The 25,997-nt window shown below is 38.9% G+C and overlaps 1 protein-coding gene across 3 annotated transcripts; it reads right to left on the minus strand.

The window, feature by feature from the left end:
* Positions 1-479: 479 nt before the first annotated feature.
* Positions 480-25,709, minus strand: BTBD3 (BTB domain containing 3). Of its 3 annotated transcripts, XM_043512101.1 has the most exons (6): positions 25,584-25,667; positions 23,761-23,766; positions 10,409-10,664; positions 9,775-9,865; positions 9,163-9,281; positions 480-4,837 (listed from the first exon to the last, which is right to left on the minus strand). In XM_043512101.1, the coding sequence occupies exons 3-6, from the start codon at positions 10,549-10,551 to the stop codon at positions 3,805-3,807; spliced, it is 1,386 nt and encodes a 461-aa protein (XP_043368036.1). In that variant the 5' UTR covers positions 10,552-10,664; positions 23,761-23,766; positions 25,584-25,667; the 3' UTR covers positions 480-3,804. The 3 variants fall into 3 exon arrangements, with proteins under 3 accessions (XP_043368036.1, XP_038252488.1, XP_038252487.1); XM_038396560.1 differs by lacking the exon at positions 23,761-23,766 and having other exon boundaries at positions 25,584-25,709; XM_038396559.2 differs by lacking the exons at positions 23,761-23,766; positions 25,584-25,667 and having other exon boundaries at positions 10,409-12,341.
* Positions 25,710-25,997: the final 288 nt, after the last annotated feature.

Genomic DNA, 25,997 nt, shown 5'->3' on the forward strand with positions numbered 1-25,997 from the left:
CAGGGAACAACCTCTTACCACTAAGCCTGTATCATAAATCTTTCTGAATTCTATCAGGGTACCCTGTTCCAGAATCTTAAGGACTGACAACGATGGTCACTTTCAGTACCCGCTGTCTTTTAGAATAAGCAGAATGACACACCAGCCCCCTGCCCCCAGCTGGGTAATAGTAATAGAAAATATTAAAATGCTAGTAGACAAGAAATTTCATAAAGCATATAAATGAATTCATTCACTCCATCTCATTAGCTTAATCGTCACTCTTAACAATGTAACTGATTAACATATTCATTGTTCTTCCTTGGTTTTTGCCTCAGACTTTTACTTCTTTTGGGTTCAAAAGATCCCAGAATACCTAAGCTTAACAAATATTCTTGCCTAATTATCTGGAACAATGGAAAACACTAAAAAGAATAGCCAAAGTAAGGATTTCACTATTTATTCCACGGATGCTTCAAAAGTACCACAGGAAACAACTATATAAGAACCAGTTTTATTTATATGTTTAATGTGATTATACACATTCATGTGTCTAACAAGATCTGCACTGTTACATTAAAGATACAGTACAATAACATTCAACATGAGGTACTTCATATTTATATATCTGTCCTTCATAAATAATGCTGTAAGCCTAAGGTCAAGCATAACGGGGTGCTGTGACCTGAAATTAGCTGACTTTATCACAACAATTAAAAAAAACCGTTCAGTGCAGTAAGTATGTAGAAATTAGAAAATTTAAATACTATTTCATATCTGCTTAAAGCATATTACATGACAATGCTCTATCTTAGTTCCCCTTACTAGCAAAATCAATATACAAGTAGTAAAGACTGCCATAAAATTCCATTTACATAATGTTACTTTTGCTGAAGTTGTGTTTATGTTCCAGCTTGATACATCGGGTGCTTTCAAAATATAGATCAACATTTTCAAACTTGGATACCTCAAGTTAGTTGACCAGACCTAGATCCATATTTAGGCACCTAATTAAGTGGCCTGACGTACAAAAGTATTTGGCAACAGCAGATTCTATTTACTGCAATGGGCTTGCTGGTGTCAAGCACCTCTCAAAATCAAGCCACTTACTTTGGTGTCTATGTTTACTGATCCAAGCTTAAATAGTTTGACCATAGGCAACAACTTTAATTTATACCTGGAACAGATTAAGAGGAATTAAGCAAGAAGCAGAGCTTTCATTCTACTTTGTCAAAAATATTCAAGGGATAACAAGTAAAAAAAATAAAAATAAAAAAAGCTAATATTCTACATATCACAGCTATACATAATTTGATCCCATAACGATCTGTTCCAGCCAGTCAGTTTAATAGATGCTAAGCCTTTATTTGTAGATAAATTAAAAGCACCAAAAAACTAGAGCCAATCAGAGACTGGCTTGTCCATACTAGCAGAGTTCACATTTTGTCCCACTCTGAGGCACGTAAGTCTGTTCTAAACAAATCAGAATGCAGCTATTTAACAATGTTACAGCAAGTAACCATCACTCTACCCCGTAAGCATCATTCAGACAGAGCCATTATATCAATGTCAACCATTTTATACACAGTAACATGGCCAGACTTTGCTTCAAAGTTTATTTTAAATAAATTCAACTACTGCTCTGATAATGTCTAAAAGTAGATGACTATTATCCCATGACAATCGTACATTCCTTCGTTGTCTCTTCAATAAATATTTCCCCAATCCATAAAATTATATTGCATGTATATTTTTGGTTGCAGAGAGATCTAAATATAATTAACTGGAGCTTTAAAAAAAAACAAAACACACCTTCAGTTTTCCAGGGAGCATTCTGTTCAAATCTTACTAACAGTCTGGTTTAGGTACATCTGTTATAATAAGCATTTTTATATATTCTGAGGGTATTTAATACTTCAGAAAGAATGTATTTGCTCATATATGTAAAATTGTAACCATTACAGTGAATAAAGAACATGGTACTTCCAGACAGTCTTCCCCTCGCTCTTCTTTTCATCATCCATGGGACAGGGAAGAGACTGGCTTTGGCCTTCGAGTTTTTGATGCCTACTCCAATCCAGTTGTCATTACTCCAGGTCATGTTTTGGCCACTGCAGAAACATACCGGCACTTTGAGATGGCCAGAGGCCAAGATTCCAGCAGGCAAGGAGTAGGTGGAACAATAATATTAACCGATAACTAACCATACGGGAAAAGCGGTTCCATTGTAAAACTGATGATTACATTTAGTGTAGCACAGACATTAGTCTTTAGCCTGGCCAAAGACTCATTTGGTCCTCTATTTTAGCTTAAAATATGGAAAGCAAGTATAACCACTTCAGAGATATTATAAAGGTTAGACAAATTACCTCGGTAGTGTCCTCTTTGTAAGCAAATTTTCATAATCTAGTGACTAAGGATTTTCTTTTCCAAAGAGTGGATTTTATAAAGTTTAAATGGTACTTGGCTCTTTAGTTATACTGATTTCCTTCCCTCTTAAACAGCAATGAGTCTGTAGCCCCTTCCTGCTAAAAATAGACAGGACTACAAAAAGCTTGAAAAGTAATTCAGAAAAAAAAAAAAAGCTTTTGGACCACACAATCCTCCATTCCACATTTAAATTAAAACTAATTGCAACTGATTAGACATAAGTTTCCCCTCACTGTGTTACATTTGGTGCTCACCACCAGACATAATCCACTCTTGGGAATTTTCTTGCCATCATCTATTTAATTATCTGCTGAGTCAGAGTGTGTGGCAATAACATAATAACGCTCACATTACAGAGAAAGAAAATATAACTCAGGACTAGTACGTTACTGTGCAGTGATATTTATTTTCATTTTTACAGGGGAAACCCTCCCCCCACAAATACTCTAGGACTATATTGGATAAAGAAATGTAAATTAACCTATCCTTTGCCTCATGCTGGATATCATCACCCAGCTATTTAGTAGTGGGCCAAATGAGAGAATTTTAAAAGCATCTCAGTATAAATATTGCAACTTTTGGTTAAATGGGCAAATGCTTCAAAGCCACCTACACAGTTTGTGCATACACAAGTATGTCCCAGTCTTAAGGGAATGAGTCAAAGGAGCTCAAGAGGGTGCTGGTGGGAAAAGCTGCATGAGCCCAGTTCATCCTGGCTGCAAGTATGATCCTGCAACTGTATAAAGCAGCGTGTAGCTCCTTGAATGTTGCCTGCTAACCCTCCCTCTCTTCTCTTTCAGCCATCCTCAATACAGCTAGCCACATACAGGACTGGCTTGCCTCTATGAGGCTTCATGTTCACACACAAGCTTCTCTTCTCTTATCTGCCCCATAACACTTGACTCAGCTGTAAGAACTAAAGCAGCCCAGCCTTGTGGAGCCCCTTCCTTGACTCTGAGCAGCATGTAGACTTCTGGAGAGTTGGGGAGCAAAAAATAATGAGAAGCAGAGAGAAAAAGACATGAGACGGAAAGAGAAAATGGACCAAAAGAGGCAGCATCCAGTGTATTGGGGGGCACAGTCCATAGGAGATATGAGGGAGGGTATCCATTTGCTGATCCATTGCAAGGGGCACGCCAACAAGACAGGCTGGGAATCATGGACGTAGGTATATCTGACTCAAACAAAGCTTTAGGAACTTCCTTGCTCTTAAGAGCTTCCAGTTAAAGTTGAATATTACATTTAAATTTCATCACCAACAAGACTACAAGTCCAGCAAGCAGTAACTATCCACAGCTTTTAATTACATATTCTCTGTACTGATCACAGCTGCAGATAACAAGCTAAGCATCAGTGGGTCTGAACTTGATGTGTACTTCAGGGAAACATTTTTGCTCAGGCGTAGAATATGAGTTCTGGAATCTGCCCTCCCTGCACTCCAGTGCCATTAGTACTGTCTGAAGAACACTGGAATTGAACAGTTACCTTCCCACACTGAACTTCAGTCATTCCTTCTTGTCCAAAATAGCTTAGTTCATTGCCATCCAGTATCACACTAGCTGTATAAAAGGTATCGGGCTCAATCTGCACTGGATACTCAAACCACACTGGGAAAGTGTTGCTCGATCCATCTGAGAAATACTTGCTCAAGTTCTGGCCTAGGATAACACCTTGGCGTTTAAGTTCAATCTTTGCACTATATTCTGCTGATCCACAGCTAGAACCATACAGTCCAAAGCCGGCAATGAAAACTCTCTTATCAACAGCAAACTGGATGCTGTCACACCGACCCCTGTAACGCCACTGGTTGCTGCGGTAGGCGCAAGACTGGAAGCGGTGGCAACGCTGGGGGACAAGGCCTTTTCTGGCATTGCTCACAAACTCTAATTCTGGCTTTTTGGCAGCTGTATACCAAAGGAAGATATCATTGGTTTCATTGAGCGTCAGTACCCCGGACTGAGCAGCACCATTTGCAAAGTCATCAAGTGCCATCGTAGGGATGCGAATCAGGTAGAGAGCTTTCCCTAGAACCTTGCGTTTATTTTCTATGCTAACAGGTAAATCTTGCCGTTGACACTCAACTTCAGCCCAGTTAAGTGCAGCTTCAAAAACAACAATTTCTTTGGCATTCAGCGTCTCCCTTCGGAGGATGCTTTCAAGCGTCTGAAAATCAATATCGCAGAACCCCTCAGATTTCAAAGCCAGCTCTGCTTGGGCATCAATCACTTCCCAGCAGCGCTGCGTCAGGTCAGGTTCCTCAAATAAGCAGCTCTGAGATAGCAGCACACAGGCATTCTTTGCACTTAGGCTCGTCTCTAGGAAGTTGACACATGCTCGGGCAAGATGAGGAACAATGTACTTCTTGGCAGCATAAAGAGTGGCTAGCACGGTATCAGCAGCTAAGTCAATTTCATCACAATAGATGTATCTGAAATAAAATATGCACATGTAACACTGCTCTTTAGCAAAAAGACATTGACTGTCAATAACACATGAAAACTCAAAGCACAGGGCCCTTGAATGGTTCAGTGCTGTATTAAAACTAAGAAATACCTTCTGGAAAAATCAAATCCTGCTTCAAATTACATGATAAAGAAACTACAGGCCAAATTCATCCATGGGTTAAGCTCATCAAAGTCAATGGGCTTATACCAACAATGAATTGGGCCTTTCATTTGGGTCACAAAAAAACTGATAAAACTATGAAGTGCTAACCTTTCAGTCCAATTTTCTTCCAAGTTCAATAACAGCTACTTTCAATAATGCGGTAGATAATGCACTCTAAACAGTCAATCATCAATTGCAATATGGTAGTGACTCTAATGTATCCATATCCTAGCAAACTTGGGTGAACAAATTCCAAATAAATGACTTGATTAATGAGATTTTTTCACCACCAAAAAGGGTTCATGTCAATCAAGGTTCTTGAAGAAGGGTTGGTTTATATGGCTAAAACAATAGTTAATACTGTCTAGGACATGAACTTCAAGTGGGCATACATTGAACTTCCTTTTGTGGTGAACTATATGGTGACTTTATTCAGACACATGTGCAAAGGAAAAGAAAAGTGAAGTTTTCAGCAATAACACACACTTCACATCAGACATGGGTGCCAAGACAAACTGGTTGAATATCTAGGCTCTCAGAAGTGTAACACTGTCGAAATACATCAAATACCATGCATCATCATGCCATAGCCTCTAAGAGTTGCAATCAATTGGTGAAACCTCTTAGACTAACTAACCTCAGATTGTAAAGGGAAGGATTTCATGTATTTACTTATGCTACAACATGCTAGCTTCCCCAGAAAAAATGTATTCTCACACTTTCCTAGGGAAGAAAACTTGTTAGGACACACTGCCATGTCAAAACAGAAGAGATTCAGCTAAATTCTGTTTACGTGATAAAATTTCTGAGGTCCACTACTATTGGGGAAATAACGAATTAGGCACTTTGTTTTTAATATCTCACACATGAGGTCCGATCTATTCAGGGTAAATGCATTCTGTTAGAAACAATGTTAAACATAAGTTTGCCTTTACAGTGAATAAGGGAGTTATGTTTAAAAATATGCTTGTTGGTTGTGGCTGATGAAAGTCCTTGTCCACTCTAAAGGCGAAATTGCATTGCATGCTAATGAAAATGTGTTAGTTAACTGGTTTTCTAAAAAGATGCATTTCCCAGGATATACAAGGCCTAGGACAATAAATGATAAAATGACATTTACTGGATTAGTATCAACCCTGATCTCACTATGGCTGTTTTTGTTTTTACTGTAAATATGTATAAATCTTGTTATGTTGTTTGGTTTTCATGAATCAGGATATGGCAGACTCAACCTGCTTGGGCAGATTTCCAGTTAATCATGGAAAACTAGTAATGTACAACATGTACAATGGGGCAGAGAATTATGAACTCAATTATGAGTTCTAGAGAAACTGGGGTCAAACAAAAATTGGATATATTTTTCACAGTAATGTGCGCCTCTAAAAACTAAGTCACACTTGAAAAATTCTGTTTAGAGTATATAACCACCAAGGTGATGCAATGAAATGTAGGAAGTAATGAAGAAAAATATTAATATAGGACTGAATCTTGCGACCTTTAGTTCTTGACTTCAATTAGACTACTTGCAGGAGTAAGAATTACTCATGCAAGCATAAATTTCAGGTTTGGGTCCCTAAGGGTCTACATATTTTCTTGTTTTTTCTACCATAGTCTCTCCAAATTTGTTCCATTTTATAATTCTCCTCCTCAGTTTCAACTTCTTCTCCTTTCTATTCTCTTTCTCCGCTTGTTAATACAAAAAAGTAGGGCAGCATCTGTTTTAAATTTAAACAGTAAAAAAACTACGAGTTTAATATTCATGGAAGTGGAGAACTAATATCACTGGTTTAAAGCAGCCAGAGCACAGATAGGCTGTCTGTAGCATTCCACATTTCTCATCCTGTCAACGCATCTCTATCCTGATCTGCAACTGCAGATATTCCAGTCCTAGTCTATTCCTCAGCAAAGTACGTTACAGCTGAACAAATTGTGTGATGTGCACAGGCTGGGATTAGAACGAGACCATGAATCTAATTTTAATGTATTATATGAACCCTGGTCTTCAGTGTTAAAGACACTAACTGAGTGTGCCAACTAGGATACGCATTTAACAACATGTAATTGTTTTGTATTTGTAAAGCTACAGTGAACAGTTAATCAATTTTGCTGGGGGCATAATTACTACATGCCAATAATAGATACTACTGAAGATTCTGTATCTAATAATAGGTTTATTGGTGTTTGTCTTCCATGTGTCCACTACAAAATTAACCAACTAAACACTATTAACAACTAATACACTAATCTGTATTTGTGTATATCACATTATAAGAGTTCGTCTTAGAAAAAGATGAGTATTTCCAACTCTTTCTTTTCTTACAAAAGATTACACGATACTCCTCCTGATTGTTGAAAAAGGGACCTGGTGAGAAGAGGGCTCAACTAAATGCTCCTCTCATCCTGCTTTGTGGGGAAGGGTGCAAATTCTCTTCTACTCTTCTTCCTGTAGCCTGAGCATTTTGGGCCTTCAGTCTCAGGCTGCTGCTTGGAAACGTTTTGAACATCCATAGAGATACTAGAGCTTTCTGCAGATTCAGGGAGACAGCACCGCATCCTATTCTCATTTGGAAGGTAATCTGCACAACTATAATAACTAAATTTTTTTTTTAATGAAAACTTGGATTCTGAAGAAGTTGATGGTGGAGTCCTCCCACTTTTCAGAGAAAGTTTCCTAATTTGCTATTGTCAAGAGAATTAGTCAGGCATTGGATTTCGATATTAAAGTTCTCGTTTTTTGTTGTACAGTTTGCCCCAGTGTACAAATCTCTTCAAGCAGATTTCAAAATCCATTTGTTCTTTAAATGACAGGGTTAATGTAGCAGTAATAAAATTATGTAGAGAGTTGGTGTTCCAATAGAAAAGAAAAATTCAAGTACCTTATATTTGCCCTTGCAAAGAGAAAGTCTAACTACATCTCACTCTGTAAAGTTAAAGTATTAGCTGTATGAAAAACATGTTTTAAATAGCAATGTGGAAAATAAAAATTGTAATGCATCTATTCACGTCGTGTTATATCATAACTTTGTCTCAATTCCATATTAAAATTGCTGAGAGACCTTTGAGTTTCATAGAGAAGCTTTTGTCAACATGCAGCTCAAATATTTCTGATGTGTTCCTGCTGACGAACTGAAAAGTCTGCAGCTGCATGCAACTTTGTTACATTTCAATGGCATGGTAGATATAGTGTTCAAAGTAGTTGTTTGCAATCACAAGCTAATCAAGGCAATCCATGAAGTATATTTATAAAGTTAGTAACTAGCAATTTCATGATTGCATGCAACAAAACCAGTAGCATATTAAAAGGGCCTGGATATTGATCTCAATTAAAATGAGAAACAACAGGGTCCAGAAGTAACCAATGACAGTGTTAAATACTGGAGGGAAAACCTCCAAATTATAGAGTTTGATTTTCAAATGGAAATTATATCATGCAAAGTTTATAGTCACAATCCAAGGATAATTCAGCAGGGGAACAATTAGTATTTCATTCCGTTCCCCTTCATCCAGCTAAAAAGCAACCTAGTTCTGATTACCAGATATAGAGGGAGGGGAATAAGTTCATTTAAACAGCCCTTTTATTTTTAATACTTTCCAAATGCCCCAATAATAAATGAAATAAAGAAAGGTTTTACTTTTCAGGGCTGCATTCAGTAACTCAGAGGTGTTTTGAATAGACAAACTCTGTACAGTAAGCGTACAAAAGAACTAACACAATGTCAGTGTATGAACCCAGAAATTCCAATTTTTTACTTTTCACTATACTTTAACAACAAACCTATTTTACTTTGAGAGCCGACAATTCTTTTTAGTAACTCCCTTCCTTGGTGTAGCAAGTGTAGTGACAAATCAAATCAACAGGCATTACAATATACAGTGTGCTCAAAGATCTCCTGTCAGTCATTATTTATACAACTGCCTACATTAGCCTAACGTTTCCATGTCTAGAAATAAAGGGTGAGAGAAAAGTTCAGTGAAAATAAAAGTTTTACACAATAAAAATATAGCTGACGGCATATTTTTGAACAACTACTTCATTTCTAGTTTTATGCCTCTGTTTAGACGGCTATCCAGTATTTTAACTGTGACACTATTGCTGTGCAGATACAACATAAACAAATACATTTCCAGCAGAAGAATGATGCTTACTTCAGCATAGCGAGAAAAGCAGCAGGCTCAACATCTGGTATACGAATTTCATCTTTGTCCTCAGCAAGCTCTCCGTAAAACATTGCATGGAATACAGAGCTCCCAACAGCTAAGACATACTGTTGAGAAAGGGAAATCTTATTTCATGCTATAAACTGCAAGCATTGCCAACAAAAACAATGAGAGACAGACACTACCACTATGAGTATACTAGCTTCATGGGCATAGAAATTAAATACTATTATGTGAGAATGAAGGCAAACTTACTAACAAAATTACATGTTTTCCTACCATTTACCTTGTACAATTATGTGTTTTATCTTCAAGGAAACAAGTGAATTCCTGAACTTTATTACTTCTAGAAAATCTTCACAACACTAACCATAAAAAGTTACAAAAAACAGTCTTCCCAACTTTACATAAAGCTTCTTTTATCACAACACAATGTTTAATTGGAAATACAAGAAAAGTAAAGTATTTCACTGGACAAAGGCATTTCAAAATGTATGTCTGTCATGAAGAACTGGAGTCTCCCACAGTAAGTTATGATGTTACAGTTGAAGTTACTCTTGCTATTCCCACATCTGAACTGATAATGCAGCTGTTGCTTACTTTGTGTCCTGGCAACCGCTGGGTCCCACCTGGTGGCCCAACCACAAAATGAACATCTGCCATCAAGTCATTGTTGAACATCACTGCATTTCTACAGACAGAGGCAATGTGTTAATTTATGTAATCTGGCATCCAATTCCCACCCCAGACCCATGAGATTAAACTTCTTAACATCTTAAAGTAGCATTTCAGTAACAAACCAGCTAAAGAACAAGAGAACAAAAAAAAAAAAACATGTCACACAATTTGTGATCACTTTGCACATGATCACACACAAATATACTAGGGGAAAACATATCCAAGAAAAACTTGTGAAAACTTTTCAAAAACTGAACATTAAAATCAAGAACATGCGTTACTAAAAACAAAACAAACATACATGCAAGTCTGCATGCAAATACCTATCAGTTTAAAGTCCTGCAGCTTACAACATTTGTACTACTTCAGGAAAACAGCTGCACTGTCCGGAAAGAGATACTAAAATATTTCCACTACCAAATACTTGCTTTGGGAAAAAGAGTAGCATGTTTTATTCAATGTGTATAAATGAGAAACTAAATGTAACATTGCAAATCTGTTTTGCTACAATTCAACACTTCATTTAAACATCAAAAATAAATTCTCCTCAACTTACCTCTCTCGGATGGTGGGATAAAGCCCTTGCCAATTGGGGGCAGGGATAGTGTTGTTGTTGTTGAGGTTTTGTTGGTGGTATTGCTGGACAGCCGTTGTATTAGTGTTGGCTGGTTTCTTTCTGGGAAAAATATCAGCAGCCATCTTCTTCTTCTTTTTGGTCTTCAAGGTAATGATTTCATAGCAAACTGGAGGCAACTTGCTGCTGCTGCTATTTCCTTTCTTAGAGCTTTTCTTGGACCTGTTCTTGACTGTCTCTGGAAGCATCAAGAAGAAGGTGAGACATTTCATGTTCTTTCCCTTGTCATCTACCATGAGTATCCTTGTTTGTATAGCTAGATAGCCTAACTAGGTAAGAACATGAAGAAAATTTAAGTGGGAGCCAAGCTGTTAAATAAAGCAGCAAAGCTGAGATTTTGCTTCTTTTCCAGCAAGACAAGGTGACCTTTTCAGTGTACTGAATAAGAAATTGGCTTTAAGTTTGATCCAGTATTTGACTTGTTAAATACATCTCCATCATGACTCCCAGTTTTCTTTACTTGCAAGCTCTTTTCCAAATTCGCTGAAACTGAATCACCTCAAAGTGCTACACTGTGCAAAGAGAGTATGCATCTAGCTATCGCACTGGCTTTTTGAATTAGGCTAGCAAGATGTGCCGTAGCACTGCTAGACTGTTCAGCTGGCTGAACTTGTGTATTGAATGGATCTGAACAGAGTAGGTATTACAGCCCTGCAGATGGAGTCAGACAGCCAGTGTTTTGAGCCAATAGCTGAAGTCACCAATAACGATTGGACCCAGTAGCACAGTGACACCTATTGTAATGTGCATAGCTCTAATATTAAAGGGAAAGCATTTAATGTGTAGTCTATGTAATAAGGGAAATTGCACAGTTACATCAGGGCATGACTAGACAGGAATGTATAAATTCTATGCATCTTTTAGTTGTCCTTGATGGTACTCAGATTTTCATAATTATAAGAAGAGCCCCACATAAGATAAAAAGATGAATAGCTTTGTATTTAAATATTTCTATTAGAGAGACACTTTGTGAAGTAGTGAATATTCCATGGAGCTCTATTATTTATTTCTGTTGAATTCTCCCAACCCATTATTACAAAAATATAATGGTTAATCAGAGGAGGATATTAATATCAGAAGTAAATTAAAGCATATTATATTGCAGCATAAAAGAGAAAGATGAAGTTAAACAGTGCCTTTTGGTACAGTTTATACTCTGGTTCAACATGAATAGAGAGGAGGTCACAGCTTTAGCTTTAACTCACTATGTTTTTGCTAACATAAGAGTCTTTGATACCAGTCCCAAATCACTGAGCAGAACTAATTAAGCCAAGTTACACCAGACATGGTTGCACTGCATCAGAAGAAAACTTCTAGATGTGCAAATCAGATTCAAACAGTGTCCATACATTTAATCAATGTTTCAAAGCTTTAGATGAAAAACTTTGCCTTATCTAAGGAGTCTGCCAAAATCATAGTTTTAGGTGTGAATAAATGCAGATTTCATTAATAAACACATTCTGAAATAACAGGAGAATTACATAACTAAGCCTACCTAAGCCAACCAGTTTTATTATGAAAGATTTGTACTTTTCAGCCACCAACTTGCTCAACAATTTAAATGTGGAGTTGGGCGGCCTTAGTGTTGAGCTGAGCATCATGAAAGTTGACAGACATAACTAAAATTGTTTTTTCCCCCAAACAGAAGGACTCCAAAATATCACATTGAGCTTTTCACGTTTACTTTTAAATGATCCACTAGTCATAGACAATTTCACTATTTTCTTCACGATTTTTTAGAAAATTAAATCTAGTGATTTTTAGGACAAACCAGTTTCCCAAGACAATAGTACAGCTGTGGAACAGGGAGCTAAAAATAGAAAGTGAGATCCTGGCCCCATTGTATTCAATGGAAGTTTTGCCATTGGAATTCAATGGGGCCAGGATTTCACTCAAGGTATTTAATGGAACCTGGTTACAACCCCAATTCTTGGAGTCATCACCATGACTCTATAACAAACATGTTCAAAATGTCTTTAATTCCCATTAATTACAAGAACTAGCTGCAGGTTGTTCATTGACTGTACGTTCTCCCTGTCCCACTCCCTTCTCCAAAAGAGTATAGGCTGCATTAATTAGAATGGCTCTGTGTTTGCCTTAGGCCAAGAACAGGATTGCATCCCAGTAAAATGACAGAAATGTAGCAAACTCATGGAAGGTATCACAGATGCTAAGCCTTTTCTCTTTAGTAGGATAATACTACTACTTCACACTTACATAGTGTCTTGCATCTTAAAAGCACTGTACAAACATTGAGAAACAGGTTACGCAACCTCAAATGACAGATATATCCTAGCAATATGGTTATAGTCCGCCACAGATGGAAGATCGTCAATAGAAAGATTTGTGGGGGGGAGGAGGAGGGGGAAGTTGATAGTCTAGGTCATGTTCGTCGTCAATGAAAAAAAAAAACACTCTGCAGAAATTTCTCACTATAACCCAGATTTAGGGAATTTATAACATGGGAGAAGGGGCAGTGACTTTTGCAAAATTTGAGAATTTTTTTTTTTTTTAAAGAAATCTTCTAGCCTTTCTGGATGTGCACTGTTTTCTTCCGAAGTCTCCCTGGGAAAGACATTTCACAGGAAGAAGGTTTCAAGCTTTTACAAATACAACTAAATGAATGTTCTAGCAAATATTGCAATGGATCTGGTCTTCAATGTATCAGTCTGGCAGAAAGGGGAAGAGAAAACAACATGCATGGAGAGTCGGAAGATCTATAAAGGAGATTAGGTGTGAAAAGGTCCCTTTTATAAAACAATATTCAAATACACTAAAATTAGGATTTTCATGGGTGGTTTTTTTTTCAATTAATTTGCCAAAGGTATCCAGAAGTTATGCCCAGAATTATTTCCAGTACATTTCCAGCGGCCCTCTATTGTAACTGTTTATGTATTTCTTAAGGCAAATAGAACAGGCAGATCTAATGAACTCAGTCCTGGAAAACGAAACATTAAACGCAAACTTGCTGGAGTCAACCGTATTTCAAGCTTCTGGAAAATATAATGCATGTATAGTAAGTCTAGGTACAGTCCTCTGCCACGCTTTCTTGAGAAAAGAGGAAGAAGAAAAAGCTAATATTCAATCTAAATAAATGAACAATCAGACAAAGCCCTATTTCACAAGAAGATAATATCTGGATAATAGCAGAAAGCCCTATCACAATATATAGAAAATAGGCCTACTTTGACTACTTTCCTGCCATGCAGCAAAATCCATCACGTGGTGGCTGGAAGAACTGATGGTACAATAGAGACCAAGAGCTATGACAGATTATGGAGCTATGACATTTCTTTGTTTTTCCAGCTGCCATAAAACTGGTTTTATTTTCTTAAGTATATAAAAGTCACATGAGGATCACTCTTGTGCAAGATAGGAAACCATAGCAAAGTTATGAACGAGACTACATGATTTAGGAACAGGAAGAACTAACAGATTTAATTTTGGGATTTGCAACCATTGGCCTCCAATGCCAGTGGAACAGAACAATTCCAGTCTATCCAAGTACAGAAATACGATCTGTGCACAAATTACTAAGGTAAATATCATTAGCATTCTGTACAACACTGACTGTTCTTTCCTGCTTCTGGGGCTGTTTTAAACCATGTTCTTCTGCAAAGCTGTACTTTTCTAGCCCACATACATATTAGTAACCTCACAAAGTAGTATTTTACCAAAATTAATACAAGTTCTCTCTCAACTGCTCACTATTGAAAGACTAGTCGAGATCATCACAACAAATCAAGCAGTCTGCCTCTGGTGACAACATCAAGCAAACAAACTGATTATCTTCCATACTCTTCTCTGCAGCATCTAAGATAGTTTTCTAATGTTCTATAGCTTTTCTTTCTTCGTTAATTCCCTATTTTATATTACCAGAATGGAACATTTGTTTTAAAAACAGATTTATCTTTATTTAGGGAGCAAAGCATTATAACTAGAAATAATTTTAAAGTTAAAATATGTAGGAAATTCACACTTAATTCTTCAAGCAAAGGCAGGCAGAGTCCAAAACACCAGATGTTAAAAATAAGGAAGAAAACTTTTCAAGACTGAGATATTGTGCATTACACAATTCTCTTACACACTATTAAAGGAGAGTTATAAATCTATGGAAATCAGCTTCTGGTCAGAAGTCAAAAAACTAAAGGCTATTTTAAATTCAAATTTAAGTAATATATGTGCAATCCTTTTTTTAAAATTAGCTTTTTAAGATTATAAAGTTCCTTGTGATTATTGAGAAGGATGCCAGAGGGGCATACTACACTGCAAATGTTAATACAACTTTAACTATGTTGGTGCCATTATAATGACATCATTCAAATGCATACACATGCTATTAAAAAATATTTTCAGGGACTTATGGCATTTTTCCCAAAAATCTGTCATGCTGTGGTGGCAGTGATAACTAAGATTTCTAAATCTCCCTCTCTTATTAGGCTGTAGTTTTATCTCTGTTTTAATAAGCAGGACCCTGAATCAGAAGTAAAAAACAGTATTTCATCAGATTTTGCGGTTCTCTATTACCACAAGATCTTGTTCATGGAAGATAATTCTAAGTGAGTAATGAGAAAATTCATACTTCTCCTTTGTAAAGTAGCCAAGTATCTCCCCATTTGGTGAAGTAATTATTGCTATGCATTATTAAAATTATTTGTTCAAATTTGACATTTCCCTTCATAGAGAGCACGCCCACATTAAAAGGTACATCTTGATATATACCATGAATGAATACTCAACATCCGTGCTTAACAAAATCTGTCCACTGCTACTTTTCGTACAATGTCTGCTGAATTTAAGCTTTCATTTTAAAACAATGTGTAAAATTTGCTGAAGTACCTAAGTGGCTTAGGATCCTAAAATCCATTGATTTTGTCTATGCTACAGCATCTGCAGCGGCACCATTATGGCTCTGCAGCTGTGCCACTGCAGTGAAGACACTTCTTACATCTACGGAAGGGGTTTTTTCCCCATTGATGCAGTTAACTCACCTCTCCCAGAGGTGGTAGTTAGGTCAACAGAAGAACTCTTCTATCCACCGAGCTGCATATTTATGTTGACCTAACTACAGCACTCCGGCAACATTTTTCACAGTCCTGAACGATGTACCTCGGTTGATCTCATTTTTAAATGTAGACCAGACTGTAGGCTCCTGAACCATGTACCCAATGACCTTTCCCACCCTTTTTATTGTGAAGATCAAGTATGAAGATACCTTCTGCAGTGTCATCTTTTTTAATCTGAAGAGACAGATGCTTCACTTCCCCCAAGTAGCAAATTGTCAAAAAAACCTTCCAATTCCACAGTTCTGAATGGCCGCATGGAAACTGTCCAGAATCATACAATTTCTGTCTGGTGTTGCACTGGAGAGTTGACTCTGAAGTTGTATTCACAAAGGACCCTCCAGAAAGAGAGGCTACAGGAATGGTAGAGTAGTCAAGACCTCTGACACCAGCCAGGAATGTGGGGTAAAATAGCAGAGACCATTCTTATCTTAGAAAGGTCAAAAAGTTGGGGGAAAGGTAAAGTAGCACAGGAAAATGAATGGCAATATCAGACCAGCCCAAAGGTCCATCTAGTGCAGTAGTTCATCTTATGGTGGCCAATACTAATAATATGTCTACTGGGAAAAAAATCTTCCTAACTCTAGTTAGCAGCTGTCTTATGTCCTCAAGTAAGAGAGCTGATATCCCCTTATAAATTGTATCCTGGCTAGTCTAATTGCAGAAGATATCGTCTCTGAATCCTCCTAAGATCTTTTTTTCACTAGTAACCTGTTGAACTCACTGCTCAGTGTTGTGCTAAAAAATTATCAGTTTTAAATTAGTTGCCCTTGATTTTCCCATTTTTTGTCCTCTTGTACTTGTATAGGGAGGGTATGTGATATATCTCTGCATGCGATCTCTTACGGGTCTCCTCACTAAACCAGGGTTAATATTTTTAACCTGTCCTCATACAAAACTTTTCCCAAGCCTCTAGTATTTTTCACCACCCTTCTCTGGATCTTCTCTCAGATATCCTTTCTGAGATGGAGTGACCAAAACAGAACACAATATTTAAAATGAGTGAATAGCATCGATTTCTATAATGACAGGATATTTTAAGTATCTTCTGGTTTGATTTTAATCAGATTTTAAATGTGATGTAAGTGTAAGGTGATAAAATGGGGGGGCATATGGATTTATCAGTTTAATCATATACCTACTAGTCAGAGGCTCATATGAGCCCCCAGTCGGTTCAAGGGACATGATGAATCTGGTAGGGATGCTAACACCCAGGTGGAGGAGAAGTCACTGTAATGCACCCCCTCCTGATGCTTTCTATATTAGCTTCCGGCTAGCAGGTTTAAAGTTCTCTAGCTAGTAGTCCCCTACATTTTCAAAGCCCTTCTGTACATGTTAAAGAAGACCATTACAGATGGACGGCTGGACTGTGCAACTATTGTTGACTTCACTGGGAATTACTCCTATTCAGTGACTGCATAATCGAGCCCAGAATGTGACATAGCCGGGCCCCCCCCCCCTTTTTTTTGGTAGTTGTAGCTGACAGTACACAGTGGAGCAATTGTTTTACCATTAAATTAAGAGCTATGGATCCATTATAGGTATTATGCTTCGAATCAGACCAAAAAGTTGACTACCTAGCCACATTAAATCTACAAGATGAATGTTTAAAGCTAGCCTTGTATGCCGATTTTAACAGAATTTGCTGCATGAATGTAGTCTGTCTGGACCACAGCTATAACGAGCAAGGTTTCTGATATCATGTGCTACAGGGATGCAGTCCTCAAAGTTGAAATTATTGTTAAGACTTCTTAGCCCGTAAACATTTTGTTCCATCTGCATGTTGTAAATGGCATAGAAGAGTATTAAAAAGTTTTATTGCTACACCACGTACAGTTTTCCAGCGTGCTGATACATATCATCTACTGCCAGACAGCCTGGGGAATATAGGTGGGGAATATAGGTAAGGAATATCCCAAATACAGTATTTAGAATTTAATCTATTAAACACTAATTTGTTTCTTAAGGGATCCAGGCAAAAATGAGAATGACTAAAGACTACAGTTAATCTTAGATAAATTCTTGGATGAGTAAATCTGCAACTACACAACCTCATGAGGAAAATTTACTTCAAGGTCTATAGAAGCTATAAAAAAAGATACAGTAATTTAAAATACTTAATTTCCAAATTGAGGAGAAAAAAATAATTCCTCTTTATGCATCCGCAACCCCTTCAATCCCTGGAGTGTTAAGATTTTGGTTTCATTTAACCTCAAATTTTGAATAGTACCTTGAAAAATTGTAATTTTCCTCCACCAAATCTGTTGAGACAAAAAGGAAGTTCTCTTCCTTAGTGATTGTCATTTTTGTTTCTAAAAACAGACCTGATAGCATTCAACCCTTTTTGTAGTAAGTGACAAACAGATCAACTTTAATTCTATCCTGTCTCTTACAAAACGGATGTATAAAAGAGAGATGGGATAGCTCAGGAAATTGGTAATGAGATACAGAGCTTTTCATCTCTAGGTCACAAATTCTAAATTGACAGAGGTCAGTAGTAATCAAAAGTCATTAGCATTTAATGATTGTTCAGTGCCCTATAAGAAAGGAGCTAGTGATCACAGCATACTTCAGTAACTTCACCATTACAATTAGCACCCTTTCTAGAGTCTCAGTGGAGAGGCTGAGTACTGAATGTCTATTTAGACTGAACTTCCCTTCTTTTCTTAAATATAGGTCTCGTCAACACAGTTTTATATTGATTTAGCAATTTCAGTTAGCGGTGTGATTTTTTTTTAAACAAAATAGTTACATGTATATAATTCCAAATTAAGGTGCCTTATACGGATATATCTTATCCCTTCCCAATGGGAATAGCTACACAACTCTAAGGCAGCTTTATATCAACATAATGGTGTCCAGGAGATTGTTCCACTTTAACTATACTGATATAGCTCAAGTATTGCAATGTTTGCATGCAGAGTAGATCTGTAGTTTCATCAGGTTTCATCAGGGTTAAGGCACACTGGCAGAGTAGATTGGGGAAGCTCACATTACCATTGCCTGCATTGTACCTGTTCTGTGGATGGAAGACATCAACTCCCTGGACTGTCAGTTTGGCAGCTCTTACAATTGGTAAAAAAAAACATAAAGGGAACCTTCACAGTCCTGTGTTAGGTATTGTAATGTAAATGTAATTGTTCCGTCATGAGTAAACGAGATAATGTTAATTTTGTTTTAAAATTACAATTCCCTAAACATTACTACAAATAAAAAGAAAAGGAGTACTTGTGGCACCTTAGAGACTAACAAATTTATTAGAGCATAAGCTTTCGTGAGCTACAGCTCACTTCATCGGATGCATTTGGTGGAAAAAACAGAGGAGAGATTTTTTTCCACCAAATGCATCCGATGAAGTGAGCTGTAGCTCACGAAAGCTTATGCTCTAATAAATTTGTTAGTCTCTAAGGTGCCACAAGTCCTCCTTTTCTTTTTGCGAATACAGACTAACACGGCTGCTACTCTGAAACCTACAAATAAAAAGTGCAGTTTAAAAATCTAAATCAAATCAGTAACTTGGCAGACTTGTGTTTATAGTGGGAGATTATACCTGGCAGCATTCAGTGAAAGACATTTTAAATGAGTTTAAAAACAGAAAAAATTGACAATGTCTGCTATTTTCGATGAATTTTAAAAGGACAGAAAAGGAAAGCAAACATTAATCCAAACGGAAAAAAAAAAGAGCATGTTGCTCTATGGGCATAAGCGTCAGTTCACAACTGTTGCACTCAAAGTGTGATGGAAGTTTTTTGTTTTGTTTTACTGACTCTCACTTTTCACAAAGGTGAAGTTCAGAGTGCATAAATGGTCAACTGGTTATATATATGAGAGAGAGAGAGAGAGAATGAATACTATATACACTTTTCATCTGAGGTGATAATTTCTGGACACGGCCAACCTGAGCTGGATCTGAAACATTCAAGTCATTAGAAACCTAAATTTAAATGGCCCTTGGTCATATCACACTGAGCTGAATTAATCTTTGGCATCCAGGTGAAAGACTTTGTATCCTATTACCTGTTCATAATTTTAAAAGCTTGCCTCAAGAGCTTTGTTATGTGGATTTTTTGCTAATTCAAGTTCAGAATGAGAGTTCCAAAGGTGAGATGAAAATTAGGCGGTATTTTCCTTTGAAACTACTATTTTAGAAAGTTACATTTATTTTCCCATGATCTAAACATTTCAGTCACATTTTACCCAATAGATCAGTCATGCTCCAGTATTTTTATTTCAATATTTTCCCCTCCTTCTCACAATTTAGTGGCATGTGCTTCATTTTAATGAATTTTCAAGATAAACAACAGAATTAGTTTTCTGAATACACTGTTTCAAACTAAAGATTTTTTTAAACCATTTTAGGGGTAGTTGTCCAGCAATGATTACCTAAATGCAGGTTTAATTTCCCTCCATGGTAACTCTGCCTAAGAGACCCCTGGAAATTCCATGGGCCTTGACTTCACAATGAGACAGAAATGGAAATAATGATAAGCTAGGAAGGAACAAATCCTTGTTTAAACAACTAATCAAACATGAGATGTTAAACTATTTTAAGAGACCATGTGAGGTGAATGGATTTCTGTGTTAGCTTGAAATATTAGAACGTTTTATCTAGTATGAAAAATCTTTATTTAAATTGTGAAATATTTTCCTCAAGTACAACTTTGTCTAACAGGACAGCAAGTGTAAAACAAGACAAGTAGTACTAAAAATGGAATGTATATTTCGTGCCTGGGTATACTTTTTTAGCACACATTAAGTGAATGTAGCAATTTTATTATAATTTTAATGATAGTAACACTTCTTTTTTTAAGTGATGTTTCTTAGTAGGAGCTGAGCAAACTGGTTGATAGTGGCAGTGATTTTATAGCTATTCTAAATCCTTGAATTGCATTATATACAGAGGATTTTACAGAATTGTTATACTCTGTACTAAAGATTCACAAAATGAGTCAAAATTCAGCACTAGTTTAAATGGTCTCAGTTCCACTGAAATCAACTTGACACTGAAATCTATTGGTCTTTGTGCTTACACTGTTAGTTCTGCAATTGCAAAGAGTTACTTCAGTAACAATTATGAAATGCCTAATGTGACATTATTACTGTGTATTTAATTATGTACACAAAACGGACACCACAATGATGGGCACTTTATACATTTGTTATGAATAATATGTGGCTGCCTACAACTCCACTCTGATGCTGCAGAATAGACTCTGTGCATCCTCCAACATACTATCATGTGGACTAGGTGAGTCACTAGTTAACTGATATTCAGCCCACAGAGGAAAGATTTAGAAAGGGGGCCTGGCCCTAAAAACATTACAAACCCAAGGATAAGAGATTCATGGCTATTAGACAGAGAAAAGCAGTTGGGCCAGTGGACTGAAAACTTGCTTGGTTTTCACACCCTTGAAGAAAAAGTCTTTGGGTCAAAGTGGAAAGCACAAAACTGTTGTCTTAGGGAATAAGAAAAGGAGGACTTGTGGCACCTTAGAGACTAACAAATTTATTTGAGCATAAGCTTTCGTGAGCTATATCCGATGAAGCAAGCTGTAGCTCACAAAAGCTTATGCTCAAATAAATTCGTTAGTCTCTAAGATACCACAAGTCCTCCTTTTATTTTTGCGGATGCAGACTAACCCGGCTGCTACTCTGAAACCTGTCTTAGGGAATGTAATGTTTTCAAACAAAATTACTCATACACGTTTTTTTCACCAATTGAGTGAATATTGGTCCATTGAATGGTCTGACCTGCAAGCCTCCTGGGTTATGCAGCTCTGTAGGCTGCTTCACTTTATGAAGAAGTACTTTCATCTCAGTAGTAACTGCAAAATGTTTGCCATAGCATTTTGTAATTGCATGAGTGCTCTGTAATTGGAGGATGTGCTAAGTAATTAAAAATTCTACTGATTTGAAAGGTGATTCTATCGTGCACTGAGGCAGAGGTAGTCCTTCAGAATGTGAAGTAGCCCACAAGACCCATACAGACCATTCATGGGTCAGCAGCACCCACTGTCCCCCCCTCCCCGTTTAAAAAAAATATCGATAGCTTATTGGCTGGCAAAAACACCAGACTCCTTTGTTCTTCTTTCATAATAATTTCCATAGGCTACAGAGTTCCAGCAAGTGGAGGGCGAAGAAAGGAAGACAGGCCCAAAATACAGAGTTTGAAAAGACTGGAGCCAAATGTACACATGCCTAAACTTTTCTCCTCAGATCTATAATAGGATGGTTTTGTGGTTAAGGCATTGGATGGGGGGATTCGTAGCTGGGTTCAATTCTGGGCTTTGCCATGGAGTTTTTGAGGGACCATGGGCAAGTCCCTTAATCTCTTTGTACTTTGGCTCCTCATCTGTAAAGTGAGGATAATAATAATATTTTGTTCCTTCATCTCTACACTTTTAGGGGCACGAATTGTCTCTTACTATGTATTTATTCAGTGCCTGCCACAATAGGGCTTCAATACCAGCAGGAGCCCAAATCAGGGGTAGGCAACCTATGGCACGCGAGCCGATATTCAGTGGCGCTCACACTGCCCGGGTCCTGGCCACCGGTCCGGGGGGCTCTGCATTTAATTTTAAATGAAGGTTCTTAAACATTTTAAAAACCTTATTTACTTTACATACAACAATAATTTAGTTATATATTACAGACTTACAGAAAGAGACTTTCTAAAAACGTTAAAATGTATTACTGGCACGCGAAACCTTTAAATTAAAGTGAATAAATGAAGACTCGGTACACCACTTCTGAAAAAAAGAAAAGGAGTACTTGTGGCACCTTAGAGACTAACAATTTTATTAGAGCATAAGCTTTCGTGAGCTACAGCTCACTTCATCGGATGCATTCACTTCTGAAAGGTTGCCAACCCCTGCTCTAGATGCTTCTGTAATACAAATAATAATAATATGCATGTTTGTTTGAGGGTTTTTTGGGTGGGAAGGGAGGAGTGCGTGGGGTTATTTTGATCTACCACAGAAAACTAGCTTTTATCCTGGATAGATCACCTGGCTACAGAACCAGAATTATATTTACACAAGTTCACAAAACAGAAACAACCCAATTTCTCATAATAGAATATGAGCCTGTCACCACTAGAGCGCCATCTTTAACTCGCCAAGCAGTAATTCCATGTCAACATCATTGATAGCTGTTTGGTGACATATCAGAAATGTTGGTTGTATGCAGGGTTTAATGGGCAAGTGTCCACACAATAAAAATCGCCATCACAATTAGTATCTCTGCTGTCAGCCTCAGCAAATAAGCTGAAGAGTCAGAACTACACTCACTTCTGCAGGTATTTCCTGTAGGTTAGATTGGAGACATATTGGAGGAGCAACATAAGAAAATGTAAAGTGCTTTTGGCTGTATTGAACTGCAGAGGATAAAAAGAGGACTTCAACTTCCAAAGTTGTCTATTCTCATCTTTCACAAACACTGCAACATTGAATGAAGTTAAAAGTTTTGAAACTAAAGAATTAATTTGGAGAATCCATTTCTATAATTAAACCAGAGATGTCATGTTTCAAGACAGAAACACCACTCTTCATAGAAAATAGTGAGACTAGTTCTTGTCTGCTTAAAACAAGCGCCTTGCATAGGTGGTGCATAATGGAGGCCAGGGGAGGCTAAACTTCTCTAAACCTTGTGCTGCCAGAGGTGGGGAAATAGTGGATTTGGGGCCCTGAAGAATCTCCCCCTGCCATGGCTCCTGGCCTGGAGAAGCTCTCGCTCCATGCCAAGCTCCAGGGCTGCAGTAGGGGCACAAAGCTTTTCTGGTCTAGGGACAGCGAGGTTGTGGGGGAGCCTCATGGGGAAGAGGTAGAGTGGGGGCAGGGCCATGGATGGAGCGGGGCCGCGGGTGACAGGCCGAACAGGGGAAGGGCTCTGGGCTTGGCTCTCCAGCCAGGGCAGAGAGCTCCATCACAATCCCAGCGGAAGCTGAGAGCTTGACCCCGGCCGAGCTCTCAGCCCCCTTTCTGCCCCCAGTGGGCCCGACTGAGCTTTCAGCCCTCCCACCTCCGGGGGGGGGAGGGGGTTGAGCACTGAGTGGGGGCGGGGTCTCAGCCAGAAGAAGTGGGCTGGGGCTAGCCTCCCTAAGGTGAAGCTTCACCCACCACCCATGCGCCTTGCATCTATGAGTCTCAGATTAAAAAAAAGATGAAGTGAGGCCACATATAGCATTATATACAATTAGCCCACCAACACCACCTTTCTCTACAAAGCCCTAAATGTTAATGTTTGAGACTACACAACTGGTAATAAGGTATGGTAAGACTACTAACAGAGCAAACCAGCTCTGTCACTCAGACAGAATACCTCCATGTACATGGACAATATTTCTTATTTTGATTTAGACACATTAACAATTAATATTTAAACGCACTTAAATATCAACATACTATCAAATCGAACACTTCATCATTAGAGAAAAAACAGATCTTCATTTGTTCAACTCATCCCCACTCAGGAAACAGCCTCTTGTGAAGATCAACAACTTTGCTTCTTCCCATCCCTTTTGGTGAAACAGAGTTCAAATTACTAAAAATGCACACACACACACACACACACCCCGAAACACTTATCTAAGGACTCTCAACTGACTAGAACTTCTGGGGTAGCAGAACACATGAAGAAAAGTGGTCTTTAAGATAAACAGGATCCAAATCCCTTAATACAAACAGCATGAAAATTACTCTAAAATTAACTTTTCTACTAAACTTGTAAATCAGTAGCTTGGCTTGCCTTAGATGCTCCAGTTGCCTTCTCTGCATTTTTCTTTTAAAAGGAACACAGTCCCGGGTCAAATAGTATTTTAAGTTACTATAGTTAACATCCCCATTTTGGAAACTTACAAATAATATTTGTTTTCCAAATCAAGGGCGTAACACTTGCAAACACTTACGTGCAGAAGTAACTTTATTCTCCTGAATTTATCTTCAAAAGGACTGCTCTGCTGAGCAAAGTTACTTGTGTGTTTGCAGGATCAGGACACAAATTTATATTACTCCCACTTGTTAGTTTATTGCAGAGCGATGAGCAAGTTAAAGTCGTTTATTTCTTGGTTCAGTCATACAGTATTGTGACAACACCCATCTGAATTCTTGCCTAAAAAGTTGCACAGGTTTGGCTAAATGCAAGTTTTAGACCCATTAAATTAAACTGGGGCAAGCCCATCCAGACACTTTTTATTTCAATTTAGTAACCTTAAATAAATCCTCCCGCCCAGCCGTTTGTATCAGTTTAGCTAAAGCGGTTTAAAAACTGGCCCAGCTTTCTCACGTAGACAAGGCCTCAGATTCTCCTTTGGGAGCTTTTGGGCACTTCCTTTTCCTTCCACTTTTAAAGAGACCCAAAAATACCTCCTGGAACACATTACAAAAAGGCGGCATTTAATTTTGGAGTAACCCCATCTACAGCTAGCCACGTATTTTCTTATCCGAGACATGGGCAACAAGCTTTTTTTTTTTTTTTTTTTTTTTTAAAAAAAAACAAAAACAAAAACAAAAAAATTCAGTTGCCCAGCCGTGTGACATCTGAGGACTTCCACAACTCACAGGTGTTTTCATAAGCCACCAGCACAAGAAGTTGTGACAACGCCGCCGCCCCCACCCGTTATTTGAGCTTTGCAAGGGGGAGGTTTTGCTTTGCCCTTTGGCAGCACCCCCCCCCCCCCCCGAGGCTCTGAAGTCCTTTCCAAGCATGCAGCAATGAAGCTGCAGGATCATGGTCCGCAACACGGGGGGGGGGGGGACTTCACCCAGCGCAGACACTGCGGGGTGCAAGCAGGGGAAGAGGAGAATGCAGAACCAGCCTCCCCAGCAAGAACCCCCCCCCCCCCCACAAGAGCCTGCCCAGCCCAGCAACTACCTGGGCCTCGGCCAGCCCCAGCCTCTTCAGCCCCCTCCCCGGCATCTGCCCCCGCACGGCGCACCCCCACCCCGGGCGCTGCCCTTGTCCTCCGCGCCGATGCCCGCGGGAGGGAGGGTCGCCGCGCGCCCCCGCTCCCTGCACCGCCCGACCGACCGACCTACCTCGCTCTCTCTGCGGGGCGGCCAGTCCCGGGCACGGGCCAGGGCACCTCGGCGCCGGGAACGCGCCCGGCCCGGCGCACGCACGCGGGGCACGGTCACTCGGGCGCGAGCCCGCCGTCAGCCGCTTCCGCGGTGCCGGGCCGCTGGGGGGGGGAAGGGGCAGGGATGTGGGCTGGGGGAGGGGAATCAGTCTTAGGAGGTCAGTGGCCGGGGGGGAGGGGTCTGAGGCTGAAGGAGGGGGGGGCTGTGCTGGGGGAGGGGTCTGAGGCTGAAGGGGGGGCTCTGTGGCTGGAGGAGGGAGGGGAGGTCTGGGGGGAGGAGGAGGAGAGGTGGGGGGGCTGTGATGGGGAGGGGTCTGAGGCTGAAGGAGGGGGGCTCTGTGGCTGGAGGAGGGAGGGGAGGTCTGGGGGGAGG

The sequence above is a fragment of the Dermochelys coriacea genome, chromosome 3 (assembly GCF_009764565.3).
Source record: "Dermochelys coriacea isolate rDerCor1 chromosome 3, rDerCor1.pri.v4, whole genome shotgun sequence".
Classification (NCBI taxonomy): domain Eukaryota; kingdom Metazoa; phylum Chordata; order Testudines; family Dermochelyidae; genus Dermochelys; species Dermochelys coriacea.